At 38.7% G+C, this 16,271-nt stretch overlaps 1 protein-coding gene across 1 annotated transcript in view; it reads left to right on the top strand.

Moving 5' to 3' along the window:
* The window catches only part of TXLNB (taxilin beta), a 71,007-nt gene that overhangs the window by 10,717 nt on the left and 44,019 nt on the right, over positions 1-16,271 (top strand). The window contains exon 2 of the mRNA XM_036769328.1: positions 7,398-7,862. Within this exon, the coding sequence (XP_036625223.1) occupies positions 7,412-7,862 (451 nt within the window). The 5' untranslated portion in view covers positions 7,398-7,411. The remainder of the gene's footprint in view (positions 1-7,397; positions 7,863-16,271) is intronic.

Here is a 16,271-nt window from a genome sequence, read left to right on the forward strand (position 1 = left end):
TCGGATGGCCAGGGCAAAGTACAGTGAGACTGTCAGTTCCTTATTCTTGGAATTTATATTTTTCTTAAAGTAGTATGAGAATAAATTTTGGGTTTTTTGGTTGCCATATCACATGTTGACTCTTACTGAGTTTGTGGCACACTGAAATGCCCAAATATTTTTAAATACCCTCAAACTATGTCTCTCCCACAAAAAGCAGCACTATAAATATTTTAGTGGATATGAAGCCTTTCTTTTTGTAAGTGAATTCCTTGGGGTATATGTCTAGCAATGGAATCCCTGAGTTAATAGTTATGGACATGTTAGCCACTTCATTTGTATGATTCCAAATTGCTTTCCAAAATGATTGTACTAATTCACTGATCCACCAAGATATTAATGTGCTCGTCTTTCCACAACTCCTCCAACACTGACTCTTTCCATCTTTTGTCATTGTAGTACAAGACAGTTCAGAAAAAGAACAGCAGAGCCACATAAGGATAGCAGTTTATAAAACTTTATTACTCACAAAAGGAGGAAAAAAATAAATGTGAACAGGGAACAGCCTAGGTGTATAGCTCCCATTGCCTTCTGCCAAGGGTAAATACACAGTGGAATGACTTCCTGACATGGAGCCTTGCATTGGTTTTCATACTCATGTCAAAAGCACATAGCCCCGCTGGGCTCAAACCTACATAAACTTTTATACAGAGTCAGCTGCACCAATAGAAAACTGCCAGGTTATCCATAGAGGAGGATAACAGTATAATTGGGACCAGTGAAATGAGGGTATTTTCTAAATTGCCTAATAAGGAGTGAGGAATGAGAGAAAGGGACAGGTAACAACAACTCTAATTGTGCCATCCAGCAAGAGGTAATGCCCAGTCATGAGGTTTATTACCTCTACCATACTTGCATCCTGGGGGCTAGAGCCATACCAGTCAAACTGGTTTTCATTGGTTCATAGTCATCTTTGCCAATCTATTGCATGTGATGAGGTGAAACCTCAGGGTTATTTTAATTTCAATTTCTCTTATTATTAGTGATTTGGAGAATTCTTTCATATGGTTGTTAATAGTTTGCAATTCTTCTTTTGAGAAGCATGAATTGTTTCTGTGCAATTATGTCTTCCCTTTATAGTTCTTTACCAACTATCTCTTTAATGATCTTTTCTGGGATTTTCCCAGGCATCAACTTCAAGCTCATTGTCCTGCAGTGGGCAGAATCTATTCTCTTCCCTTTTCTGAAAATGGAGACAATGTTTACTCTTCTCTAATACTTTACTACCATTCCTTTCTCCTCAATCTGTCAAATGCTATTTATGATGGGGGCATTAGCTCTTTTACTATACAATTTATTGTATTATTATTATTAGCTGTTTTATTATTCAATTTTTACTTGGGATAGTTGATTTGAGTTCACCAAGGGTAGCTAGGTGTTCTCTTATTAATTCCTTCTTGATCTTAGTTATCAGCTTCCTATTAGCCATTTTTGTGCTGTACTTTTCATTCCAAAGGCCTTTCTTCTTGGCAAAGAAAATGGAAGTAAAGCTTCTCCGTGCTCTCTTGGTTGCCAGTTATCAATACCCTATCTACCCCAAGCAATGGTCCTATTTTTTCTTTGGTGTAACAACAATGTTGCTAGCAGCTACTGTGGCTATGTAAGGCCAATAACACCAGGACACAGGAGGGCTGCTAGCATAGGTTCTTTGATCTGCTTTTCTAAGGAAGGCAACTTTAAGGGATTTACAATCTTACTTTAATTAAACATACATATATCATTCACTTAGTTCAGGGGAAAAAGTCAGCACCCTGAACTTCAGAGAAAACACAAACAGAAATTACAAGCAGAAATTATATAAACAGAGCAAGTAACACAAATCAGCAGACAGGGCTTCTAAACTGTCTGTTCATAGCAATACATACATATGTTGTTACCAGAGAGAGAAGCACCAACATCTGGGTTTTCAAGGCCATGGGGGTTCCTTAATGGCTACCCAGAGTCTCATCTGACCAAATCACAGGAATGCTCTTCCAATGAGTGAGCCCTCAAAGCAAAATGCTAACCACTGAGTATATATACATGCTTCTTCAGGGTCAGAGGGCATCACAATCATGTGACTCAAACTCATGTGACTTAGATTTTCTTGTGATTTCAGCAGGTCATCAACAACTCTTGATTCAATCAAAGATTCTTGATTCAAACAAAAGCAACACTCAATCAAAGGCACTTGATTGCCTAGTTCTGAGAAGCACTCCAAAAGAAAAAACAGCAAAAAAGTCCCACTTTGCTTGCCATTACATTTGGCCATCCATTTTCCCCTAATACTGCTGAAAGAAGTCCTTTTGGTGGGCCTGAATTCATTGGTAGTCTAAGTATTCCAGACACTATATTTACAGTGCCATACCATGAGCTTTTCTATTCATCCTCTGTTGCCTGCCCAAAGTACATGTCTTTTTAAAATCTAAATTAGAAGCTAGGTGTGTTGACTTGTATCAATAATCCCTGATACTAAGGAGACAGAGGCCAATGGATCACTTGAATTCAGAAATTCTTAGCTACAGTGGGCTAAAGCCCATCAGATATCTACACTATGTCTGGAATCCATATGGTGACCCCTTGAGAGTATGTGGAAGGGGGTGGTGTGTATGGATCAGGCTGTCTAAAGAGGAGAGAACTGGCCCCTGAATGTATCTTTCCTCCCTGTCTTCTGCTCATACCTCTTACTCAGAGAGCCATTCTTCATAATAGGTATTAAGAAAAGAGGGGGAAAGCAGGTCAGCCAAATTAATCACACATCAACAAAGTGTGACAGTATATGCAATTTTGCCTACCTCTAGACCCCTACATTTTCAGTGAAGGGAGGGAGTCATTTCTGCCTTTCTTCATTATGCAAGGATCTATTATATCATTGGTGGTATAACCATAACTAACAGAAAAATAAGATTTTGTCCCAGGGCATTAACATGGGGAGAGTCCTCCTCATCTTTTGGGTCCTACTTCTTTCTCCCAGCAATAATCATCAGACATAAAGCAGAGACCTAGGATCAAGTCTCCATAGTACCACTCACAGGAATCCCACCTTTCTCTCCCTGTTTCCCTAACTACAAAAAAACAAAAACAAAACCCTTAAGCATGAGGGTTAGAGGTGTGACTGCACCTATACTAGGACTGTCCTTTGCATCCCGGTGTCCCACAACCACCACCCTCCCCCCACTTCCCACTCTTTTCTTCCACTACATTTGCCCAAAGTGAAAATCTGATTAGAGGGTAATTAAAACAAAATAAACAAAAGAGCAGTCTGTACCTCAGGAGATGGGCTTTTTGAGTTCCTGTGACTGAAAAAGTCAACATCTTTTGTCCATCCTGTTGATAAGCCTCTCCTTAGATGACATAAAGTTTGTTACTTGATTTATAAAGTTTATTATAAACTCAAAGCCCTTCCAAGACCATAAGAACTGCCAGAGTTTTCACTCCATTAGCATTCCCTTCAAGTACCCAGGGCCAGTACCTCTATGAACTAATGAGGCATTGAAAGAGAATGTCCACAAACATGTAGCTGCCCTTTATTTTCTAGAAACACACCATGATGCATTTATAACTATCTTCTCCTATTACTCATTCATAAATTCAGAGACTGATAGAACTGAAAGGAATCTTGTAGATCACTTAGTTCTAATTCTTCATTTCATAGAAGAGGAAACTGGAACTCATAGAGGTTAAAGCAACTTGGCCAAAGTTACTGTTACTGATTGACAAAGGTGCCTCACACTTGAACCCAGGACTTCTGAGTCTATGTTTAGTGTATTCATCCTACCACATGACCCTCCACCCAGCTCAGTAAGTTTTCTTCCCCTACTAAGCTTGTTAACAACTTTGAAAGTACCAAAGGCTCCACATTTTCATTTTAACACATAAAGATTGTCTTTTACAAGAGAATTACTCTTAAATTGAAGACAGAGAATTACTTCTCAGTCTCTTTTGCTGGCTCTCCATCCAGGTCATGCCTTCTAACCATAGGCATCCCTCAGGGTTCTGTCCTGGGCCCTCTTACCTCATTCGATGATCTCATCAGCTCCCACAAATTTAATAACCATCTCTATGCTAATGATACCAATCTTGCCCCAACCCTCAGCTGAACTTCAATCTCACATCAGTAGATATCTAAAATATCCAAAACTAAATTCATCATCTTTCCCACTAAACCCTACCTCCTTTCCACCTTGCCTGTTACTGTAGAGAGGAACACCATGTTCCCAGTCTCTCAGGCTGACCACCAGAAGTCATTCTCCACCCCTCACTGTCTTATTCCCCCTGCCGAACCCCATCCAATCTGTTGCCAAAGCCTGTCGATTTCACCTTTACAACATCTCCTGAATAAACTCCTTTCTCTCCTTGAACACTACCACCACTCTGTGGGTCTGCCTTCTAGAAGCCTCTTCACTCCAAGCAATCCTCTCTTCAGCCAGTAAAGTGATTTTTCTCAAGTGCAAGTCAGACCGTGTCACTTTCCCTTCATCTCCAAAAACTCCGTAAACTCCAGCGGCCAAGATCAAATACAAAATCCTGTTTGTCATTCAAAGCCCTTTGTAATCTAGCCCTCTCTCACCTTTCCAGTCTTCTTACCCCTTACTCCCTGACACATGCTCTTTTACCCAGTAACACTGACCTCTTGGCTGTACCATGAACAAGACACACCACCTCTTAGCTCTGGACATTTTCTCTGGCTGTCCCCTGCACCTAGAATGGTCTCCCTCCTCCACTCTGCCTACTGGCTTCTCTGGCTTCCTTTAAGTCTCAACTAAAATTCCATCTTTTACAGGAAGTTTTTCCCAACCTCTCTTAATTCTAATGCCTTCTTCTGTTAATTATTTCCTATTTATCTTGTTTATAGCTTGTTTATATGTTTGTTTGCATGTTGTCTCCTCCTTTAGATTGTGAGCTCCTTGAAGGCAGGAGTCTTTTGCCTCTTTTAGTATTCCCAGCTGTTAGCACAGGGTCTGGTACTTATTAGACACTTAAATTGATTGGTTGATTGAATGATCGATCCTAAATTTACTCTCTCCTTTGGGGACAGGTGTGTTCAAAACATGTTCCCGTACTTCCAGTCTCTGGCTCCCTCTCCCTCTCTTCATCTGAGGGTGTTCTGCCCAAAAGAAGGTACATTTTGTTGGCTAAAAGCTGCCTCATTAACTTGGGGTTTACTGGCTAGATTTCTTTCTCAAAGACCAAGCCTTAAACCCAATTCACTCTGGAGCTCATAGATTGGACAACAATAGGTCCCTGCCAGCCTAGCACAGAGTGAATGTAAATAGTAAATAGTAACCATTTCTCTTTTAGCTAGCAACCCAGAGGGTCTTCCCTTCCCAGTTTGAGGTTTTTGTTTTTTTTTTTTTTTTGGAGTGGGGATTAAAAGGGCCATCCCTTGACTCACTTCTTAAAGAGGCCTATTCACTGAATGAGCATTACCTTACTCAAAGTGAGAAACTGAAAAGACCTTGGCCCGAAAGGGTGTCGCATTGCCTCCTGGGCCATTTCCAGTCATCCTGATGAGTATCAGGCCACTGGACCCAGATGGCTCTGGAGGAGAAAGTGAGACTGGTGACCTTGCACAGCCCTCCCTCACTCAAATCAAAGTCAACTGCAAGTCATGTCATCATTCCCTCACCTCAACAACACAACTCATATTTCCATACACCCCTTTCTTCCAAAAGACTCCTTCATATTAAACATTCTCCCATACTTTTTGTGACCTTTGGATTTTACTCTATACTATAATGTTGATCCTTAACTTTCCTCCTTGCCCTCATTTCATATTCACCATAAAGGCTGCCATAAAGCCTACTCTGAGACTCCTACCCAGATTTTGTATAGATGGAAGTGGGGAAAGGGAATGCTGTCCCACCCCCAAAAACCCCCCAAACTCAGGACTAATATTTATTTGATACATTTAAACCAAAAGCAAAAAAAAATTGTCCTTGCAACATTTCTTTTTACATTTTAGAACATGCCCACTGTTTGAAAATGATCCAACTATAGTGTTCACATTTGCAGGGATGTGCTGGTAAATGTTTAACAACTGGCTCTGAAAAAAAAGTATGAACACTCTTCTAAGTTTAATCTGTATTATTAATATTTCCCCCATTAATTTCTTAAGCATAGAAATCAACAAAACAATAAATCAGTCCCTGGTTTGTAGCATTTATATGTTTCCAAGGTGTAAACGGTCACACTAAAAATTTAACAATTGGCTCTGGCAAGCTGTGCAAGCTGGGTCTGACACACCCTTGAGTGGCCAAAGCTGCAATATTTTCATATAAAATTTTTGCTTTATTTCTTCTTTCAACTTTTGTGTTGGAACAAAATATGCAAAGCCCATCATTATTGCTATTATTATTATTATTGATTTTCATGCCAGTTAGACCAATTAAATCACAGAATTTTAGAGTCAGAAGGAATCTTAGGCAAAGGAAATACTCTCTGTGAAAGGGTTTACTGCAGATAAAATACACTTTATGTAAGCTACCATTATTGTCTAGTTCAACCCCTTCGCTTTATATATGGAAACTGAGGCTGAGAGAGGACTGATTAGTGACTTGCCCAAGGTCATACAGCCAGTGTTAGAGCTGGGACTAAGACTTTGGTTTTCTGACCCACCTGGAGCTCTTTCCACTACACTATAGATGGCTATTTTGATTGGTACTTCTGTCAAGCTTTGAGATTTTATGATTCTATTTCTAAATATTATACTTTCCAAATAGTGATTATTTTAAAATTACACACAAGGAGAAGGCTTCCTGATATAAACTATGATTGTAGTTCCAATTTTTATGTTTAATACTACAATTGAGAAATTTTTCCCAATTATATTTGCGATATTAATAAAATTTGTATGACATGAAAAAAAACATGTAATTCAGGTGGAGGGGGTTATTTACAGAGCCGTTCTCCTCCCAGGTTATGACTCTAACCTGTACTAGATGAGAAAATGAGAACCCTAAACTAAAACTTCTCAGACTGATCCACCCTGAGTCAAATGTCGATGTGAACATAGGAAAAAATAGATTATAATTATGCTTTCAGTGTCCATAATAGAGAAGAGCACTTACCTCTCTCTCTACTCCCCAGCTCCAAAGTATGGGGAGGAAGAAGTTAAGGGAGGGTGAGGAAAGAGAAGTGAGGGTGGAAATCCTGTGTTGATAGAGTGCCTTTAAAGGGAAAAATGACTTCGAAAAACATTCTTTCCATTCCAATTCTAATAACAGAAGTTTGTGAATGTGAGTCCTGTTTAGACAATGGGCCTGTAATAGCCATCTGTTTTGGATATGTGTGATAAATCAATTCAAAATCAGCATTGCTCTGTCCCATTCGTGTACAATTGGGAGAATGACATTAAACCTCATTATGTTTGACACCAGATACTAGACCAGGCATGGAGAGTAACCGGCACACAGACCTGTCTGCTGAACAACAGCCACCCCCTTCTGCAGAGAGCAATACTCCGTTGTTATCTCATCAGAATGGCCTGGATGAACAAATGGAGCAGAATTCAGAGTCCAGTTCTCAGGTACCTGAGAAAGAAGCAAGTGCTGTCCCTGAAAACATGGGGAGGGATATTTCCGAAGAGCTCAATCGGCAGCTGGAAGACATTATAAAGACCTATGGGTCTGCCTCCAGCCTAGTGGGGAAAGAGATCAGTGTGAGAGATAAAGACAGGTCTGAGAAGGTAGAACCCTTCAACCATGAGGAAGGGGAATATGAAGATGCAAATGATGACAATGAAAAAGAACCAACAGCTGCTGGAGAAGCCCCCACATCTGCAGGCAGGGAGCTGTTCAGCAACAAGGAACAAAAACTGGAAAAGAAAATCCTAAAAGGACTAGGCAAGTAATGATATAACTAACATGGGCCCTTTCTTTAATTCATTTCTGATACTGAGTAATAAAAACAACTAACATCTATATAGCACTTTAAGGCTTTGCAAAGTACATATATTATCTCACTGGATCCACACAACAACCTTGAGAGGTAGATATTACTATTATCTTCATTTGCAAAATGAAGAATGTAAATCTGAGAGAGGTTAAGTGACTTGCCTAGGGTCATACAGTTAGTAAATGTCCAAGACAAGAATCTAACTCAGTTTTTATTGACTCCAAGTCCAGTGCTCTTTCCAGTATACTACTTCTACTTTGGGTCTTCACAAAGTCCCAAGATCAAGTATAAACATGACTCACCCTAGGTAATGCCACTGTGTGGAAATTTGTTTCTACACCAAAAATTCAATCCATTTCAACAAACATTAGCATCTACTGTGAATGGGCAATGCCTTATGCTGGGTCCTGGAGATATAAAGGCAAAAGTGGGGCAGCCAGGTGGCACAGTGAGTAGAGCACCGGCCCTGGAGTAAGGAGGACATGAGTTCAAATCCGGACTCAGACACTTGACATATTTACTAGCTGTGTGACCTTGGGCGAGTCACTTAACCCCAATTGCCCTGCCCCCCCCAAAAAAAAGTTAAAAAAAATAAAGGCAAAAGCAAGGTAGTCCCTGCCTTCAAGGAGTTTACATACTACTTGGGGGCAGGGGGAACAGGGAAGATACAATTTGAACAGAAATAAGTAAACACAAAGTATAGAAAAATTAATTGTGTAAAGTAATTTTAGGAAGTGGAGAGTGCTGATGAGTAGAGATATCTGAAAAAACTTCACAACACAGATCATGGGCTATCCTACAAGAAAGAAGTAAAGAGGCATTTCCTTCAGGACATTCAAGATATAGCCATGGAGGAGTCTGAGGGCAGGAATGGTATGTACAGGGAACACTAAAAGGCCAGACTAGAACAGAGATTGAGGAAAGGGAAGTAATAGGAAACAGGACTGAAAAGGTAGAAAGCATACATACAAAATGTAAAGGACTTTGAATGTCAGCTAAGGAGTTTGTATTTTATTCTAGAGGCAATTGAGCCACTAAAAGTTTTTGAGTATGGAGGATAGTGGCATGCTCAGGCCTGTGTTTTAGGAATATGAGTTTGGCAGATTTGGGGGATATATTGGACAGGGAAGAGTTTGGAGGTAGAAAGAACAAGTAGGAGGCCATTGCAGTAATTCAGGTGGGAAGTGATAAAGGCCTGGACTAGAGAGGAGAGACTATGTGACAGAGAGCAGGGGGTGGGTACAAGACATGTCATAGAGGCAGAATTAGAAATGTGGAATAAGGGAGAAGGAAGAGTCAAGGATAACCCAGAAGTCTGAAACTTGAGTGATTTGGAAGTATGGCGATGCTCTCAACACAAACAGAAAGTTCAGTGTGAGGAGTCAGTGTTTTCTGGTGGAAAGAGTACTACATTTGGAGTCAGAACCTGAGTTCAAATCCTGGTTCTACTTACTATAATTTATACACTTACTATAACTTATATATAACATATATATACATATATATGACATATATGTATATATATAACTATAACTTATATAAACTTAGATGATTCATTTGCCCTCTCTGGGTCTTAGTTTTCTCATCAGTCAAATAAATGAGTTGAACTACGTGGTCTCTAAAGTATTCTTTCAACTCTAAGCCCCATGATCCAGTTTGGGGAAGATTGATAGTTGGAGTTAAAAGACTTTAACTAGGTACCTAAAAAGGGAACAGGACTGAATTAGGTGGCTAGGATGGTGCCGGGAAGGGGTGGCATCCCAAGCAAGATTCGGTAAAGGCCCAGAGGCCTTACCTGGTATATTTGAGGAACAGTGAGGAAACACTCTGGCTACATGAAAGGGTTTATAATGAGGACAGAGGTGATAAACTTGCAAAGGAGTTTGAATTTCATAGGCAATGGTTCGTGTTGGGAGTTTCTGAAGTGGGAAATGACCTGATAATAATAATGGTTTAAGATTAATTTGGCAGTAATGCAGGATGGATAAGGAGTCTGTAAGTTCCTTGAGGCCAGGGACTGACTGGAGTATCTTGCTTAATCAAAGATTATTGAATGAATGACTGCCTAACAAAATGATTACCATGGAGATGCTAAAGGAGAAATGCTACCTATAAAGGTCCCCAGTTCTCTCTAATACATAAAATAAGCCTTCGCTTAACTGTGAGCTTCCTTCTATAAAATCAGCTTGTAGACTATTGCAATAATCTAGACGTGGTAAATATAGGGAACAAAAGCAAAATTGATCATTTGTAGGAAAAAAAATTATTTTCCCATGCATTTATAATAATACCAATGGAGAAAGAGAGCTTAATCATACAGTTATTAATTTTTAAAGTGTTCATTTCAAACATAATTATCTTGTAATTGATTTTGGCATTTTAAAAAATGGAACATACATACAGCAGAACACAGGTGGGTGACAGAATATAATTTTATTTTATGAGGTGACTAATCCTATCATTCAACAACAGCCCCAAAGCACACTAAATGTTAGCTTTCCATCAATTAGAATGCATATATGTACATTTGCAAAATTGTATATATAGTATGTAAAATTTATATATATATATATATATATATATATATATATATATATACACACACATATATATGCAGAAAAACTTTAGCATCAGAAAGGATGGCACAAAGAAGAAATAGGAGGTTGGGATTCCCAGATTCTATTAACTTTTCAACCAAATAATAGTGACACCCCAGGCAAACTCCTTTAAATCTGATAGCTTCACTTTGTTTATTGACCCATTGGGATCCAAGAGCAGAAAGCATTAGATAAGTTGAAAAGTAATTCTGCACTGTCATGGAACATCACTTTGAGGTGATAAGCAACACTACCAGTTGACAGTTTAAGAAAGGCTAAATGACTTATTAAAGTAACCATGCCTCAGCACAGTTGATCCATCCCACGTAAGAGATTAGGATTAAAATAACTGAGATAAGACCTAAAAAAAAATCCAACAGGTTCAAAAGTTCAAGGTTAAATTCAAGATCCTTTTGGTGTAACCGGCAGAGATTCAAAAATCACTCTAGCATTTGGCCATCCCATTCACAGCTGCTTTCTCTTTTCTCCCCCACTCTCTATGCAAACCAGAATAGTAAAGGTTTTCTTATGTATGCCTGATATTTTTAAAAGGACATAGCAGTACTATAGATCATCAATAAAATCTTAGCCTAGAGGACTGAATTCAGTAATCTCTGATTTAGGAAATTAGAACTTTGGTATTAAATCTCCAAAATTTAGTTCTCCAAAATTGATTATGTTTACTTTTGCATAGGGAAGTTAGAAAAATGTATGGTGGGAGTGGGGAAAAGGGAGAAGGAGGAAGAGAAAGGGAAAGAACAATGACTGGTTCTTAGTGTGGTCATTTCTTCTTTCTGTTCATTTTTATTGCTCATCTTTACCAGAACCTTCCAATTTCCAAACTGTTAGAATGATTTATAAGAGGAAAACCCATCTAGCTCCATTTTGCCACAAGTCACAAGGCACAGGGACTTAGTTATATGTGATCTTTTAAGAAAGGTGTTGAGTTGGGAAAACTTGGGTTCAAATCCAGCTCCTGACACTTAGTATTTTTGATCACAGTAAGGGCGTTACTAAAATTCTAAGCCTCAGTTTCATCTTCAGTAACACCAGTAGTTGAGACACAAAACCATTAATATATATAAAGTACTTTGTAAACTTTAAAGCAGATAGTGTAAGTACACTTCTTCCACCCCCAAATCCCCTTTAGACTTGCAAATAAGTATTTACTTATTTATCTACTACTTTCAGTACCTACTATTTGTTCCTAGGCCTGACAGACAGACTCCAGTGGGGGACTAAGAAGCATAATAATAAAAATAAAAGCTCACATTTGCAAAGAGCTGTTAAGGTTTACAAAGCACTTTCCTCCCAATAATCCCAGGAGGCTGGCATTACAGGTGTTGTTATCTCCATCTGAAAGATGCGGAAACTGAGCCTCCAAGTGGTAAAGAGCATAGCCTGGGGGTCACACAAGGAAATGTTTGAGCCGTTATTAGAAGATCCTTCTGTCTTGACGCTAAGCATAACACAAAAGTCCCTGCCCTCAAGAAGCTTTCAGTTTTGCTGGAAAAACTAGACTGACACATAGAAAACAACAGTGAACAATATAAGCAATACATAAATTTCATGATACAAACTATTAGCCCTCTAGATGATCAGAAAGAGATCAGTGAAGCCTGGGCTACCCTAATTAAGAAGTTTTATGAGGGACTCAGATCTTGGGCTATTTAGAAAAGTCTTGATGTTTCTCCTCAACCTCTCAACAAATCATATTTATTCTCTCCTCTGTTTTGGCAACAGAGCGGGCAATACAGTAGCGTCTTGTTGTCAAATAGTATGATGCTTATTTTATTCTTATTTCTTTTTTTTTAAATAAAAGAGGCATTTTTGTTCCTTTCTTCTCTCCCCTCCCCCCTTTCTCAAAACTAGACTTTTCAAGATTTTTAATAATTTTTTTCTTTGCAGTTCCAAACACTTAATTACCAAGAACTTAAACACAACAAACATCTACACAGTTGCTCTTTTTCTTGTGCAGCTAACCTAGCAAGGAATCCTGAAGTTGCTTCTTTAGTTAAATTTAATGTCAAAGCATAGATTTTGGTGAAATGAGAAGAATCCTAGAACTGGAAGGAAGAAGACCTAGATTTTAGTCCTGGATCTATAACTAGCCGTGTGATCTTGAACAAGTCACTTCTTTCTAGACCTTAGTTTACTTATCCATAAAATGAGGCAGTTAGAGAAGATTGTCTCCAAATCCACTCAAAAAATTAATTACGTAATAGAATAAAGAACATTATACAGGCATTGTGGAATAGTGGATAGAGAATTGGCTTCAGACTAGAGAAAACCTGGGTTTTTCTCTGACATCTATTGGGGTGTGACCTCCCCCCATTTATCTTCTCAGTGCCCCACTCACTGAATTTCTTAACCTGTGACATGAACTTTTTCAAAAATATTTTGGTAACTTTCAATATAATTGATTACCTTTATAATCCAATGTGTGTTATTTTATTCATTTAAAAACATTCTAAGAAGGGATCCACAGGCTTCACAATACTGGCAAAGGGGTTCAAGACATAAAAAAGGATACAAGAACCCCTGCTCTAAGATAATTAATTACAGAGCAAGGACTAATAATCTTCATTGATAGAGCTTCCTCACTGAGACTTCCCTACCCCAGGAAAATCACAGGTATGGTCCAATGTCCAATATAAAGATCATTAAATCAATAAAAATGTATAAAAAAAGAAAGAACATTAAACTACGGGAGACACAAAGTTGTTCAAATATAGACTATAAATAGCAAAGCCTAAAAGCATAAATTTGTAAATTCAAGTTTGATAGAAAATTTTTAAGTTAACTCTAATCATAAAATCCTATAAAATAAATAAATCCTAATCTAATGAAATAAACAAATATAATAAAATAAATAAATATAATCATAAAATTAATAACTTTTTAAAATCAAGTAAAAATCAACACCAAAAAAGTTTAAAAGTATGAAAAGCCCTCTAAATTTTTTTCTCAACTATTCTTAGGAGGGTTAAAAGTATTCACAGTAAGAACCATAAAAAGTTACAAGAATCCTAGACCAATCTAGTTCAACCCCCTGACTTTACAGGTGAGAAAACTAATTCCCAAAGAGGTGGGGATTGGGGTGGAGCAGGGAGACAAGAAGGGAAGGAAAGAAGAGAAAAGCAAATTTATAAGATTTGGTAAAGCTAAATAAAGGATGCCTGAACTTGTTATGAATAATCATTCTCAGGCTAGAAGTTTAAACAGCTCCCAGACCACTTGTGTACAGCTGGTTTGCTCATCTTAATTTAAGATTTTTTTTCTTTGATGTAAAAATAATCTCTTAATATTCCACAGCTCCCTCAGACTACATCTGCGCAGTCCCCACAGCCATATGTGGGCCGTTGTTATTCTTGCTGCGCAGGTGGCTGTGCTCCCTTTTATACTCACTACATAAACTGAACATTTCACAGTATGGGGACCATATGCCCACCACATGCCTTACCAAGACTGAACACAAAAGAGACGCAGATTTCTTTTGAATGACACTTTGGGGAGAATTCAGTTAGTACTCTCCTTTTAAGCAATTCCCTGCATAAAAGTAGGTTTTCCCTTTTGTGTCCGTTCCTCTGTTTCCTAAACTACCCTCACTTCCCCTTTGCTGTAATTATAGCCTTTCTGGAAAGACAGACAAGTCCCTTTGTCTGATCACCCTAGGCCACAATAATCCCACATAACATCCCAGTGCCGGGGAAACCTGAGGCAGCAGAAACAACACAAACTCTTTCCCTTAGCAAAGTCATATCCTCTACACCCACCCTCTGTCTGGCTGAGTCTTTCATAGTTTTCTGTGGTTTTTGCTCAGAAAGATCAGTCCCAAAGAAGACTTTATTTTTAAAGGGTGGATAAGTGCATCTAAATATTAGGCTTTAAAACTAAGGAAAGAACGTGGTTGATATATAGGAAGAGGAAAAATATTACAAAATATTACAATGCACCAAGAGGGAAATTACTGATTTTTGATAACTGTCACCTCCTGGGAGGTTATGCTGTCATCCAATTCAATCCAATCCAATATATTCCAACAAGCAATAATTTATCTATTTAATGCCAAGCAAGTCACTGGAGAGAGGAGGAAAACAGCTTAGTCTATATTCTCAAGGACCGTGAATTCTACCAAGGGGATACGAATGTAAATAGATCAGTATATAAATCATCATTTGTGGGAAGGAGGGGGAGAACACTAACAGCTAAGAGAATCAGAGAAGGCTTCCTGTAGGAGAAGACACAAAAGCTGAACCTTGATTGAAGCTGGAGGCTCTAAGAGATAGAGATGAAGAAGAATGCTTTCCAGGTACAGGGCACAGCCTGTGTGTTGTCAAGGAGTCTGGAACTGACACATTGATTTTGGGGAACAAAAATGGGCCAATTTTACAGGAGAGCAAAGCAATGTGTAATAATCCTAGAAAGGCAGGAAGTAAGGAAACAAGCATTTACGAAGCACCTATTACATGCACTCTGTGCCAAGCACAGAGATGATAAGTATCATCGTGTTTGATCCTCACAATTACCCTGCAAGGTAGGTGCAATTATCATCTCCATTTTATAATTGAGAAAACTGGATCAGCAGAAGTTAAGTGACTTATTCAGGGTCACACAGCTATTGAGTGTTTGAAACCATTTTTGAACTCATTTCTTCCTGAACCCAAGGCCGGCTCTATCCAATGAACCACCTAGCCACCACTAGGTAGGCTACAGCCATTCTGACACTATGACTGCTTATCTCATTTGATCATAACAGTGTATGGACTGGTAAAATATAGGAGTATGATAGTAAAACATAGCAGTAGTAAAAATATAAGAATATAATAGGAGGAAGATCAGTTTGTAGGTTTTAGAAAGAAGAATATATGGCACCTGTTTTTCAGCCTGGTAAACATTTTCTATGGAGCTGTCGGGTAAGCACTGAATTCGAGTACAGTGTTAATGTAGAGGAAAGGATCTCAGGAGTCATCTTGTCCAACTCCTTCATTTTATACATGAGGGAACTGAGTCTAACTTGGCCTGGGTTGATCAGGTAGAATTTGAATTCAGATCTTCTGAGTGGAAATCCTGTGTGCTCTCCACTATGCTGTGTTGTTTTCTTGATTAGCCTGTTCTTCATGGCCATAAAGACAGCTAGGTGGCTCTGTGGATAGAGTGCTTTGCCAGGATCTGAGTTCAAATGTAGCCTCAGACACTAGCTGTGTGACCTGACCGAGTCACTTAACCCTGTTTGCCTCAGTTTCGTCATCTGTCAAATGAGCTGAAGAAGGAAATGGCAAACCACTCCAGTGTCTTTGCCAAGAAAATCTCATGGTTGGTCCATGGGGTCATGAAGAGTTGGACACAACTAAAAGACCTAACAACAATATGCTCAAAAGGAAATTTTTTGTTCATTTGTTTTTCATTCTAGACCTGTGATGCTATGGCAGAGGAAAATCCCTCTGAGGAATTCTACAATTTATAGTCTTGGTGATTTGCCTAGAGCACTGAGAAATTAAGTGACTGGCCCTGGGTCACATGGCAAGTAGAAAGGAAGGAAATAAGCATTTATTAAGCATGTGCTAAATTCTGGTGCCAGGTACTGTGTTAAGCACTTTACAAATATTCTCTCATTTAATCCTCATAACAACCCAGGGAGGTAAGTGCTTATATTATTCCCACTTTACGGTTAAGGAAAATAAGGCAAACAAAGGTTAAGCAACATGCCTAATGGTCACACAGCTAATGGGTATCTGAGACAAGACTTGAACCCAGGTC

This window comes from Trichosurus vulpecula, chromosome 7 (assembly GCF_011100635.1).
Source record: "Trichosurus vulpecula isolate mTriVul1 chromosome 7, mTriVul1.pri, whole genome shotgun sequence".
NCBI classification, from domain to species: Eukaryota; Metazoa; Chordata; class Mammalia; order Diprotodontia; family Phalangeridae; genus Trichosurus; species Trichosurus vulpecula.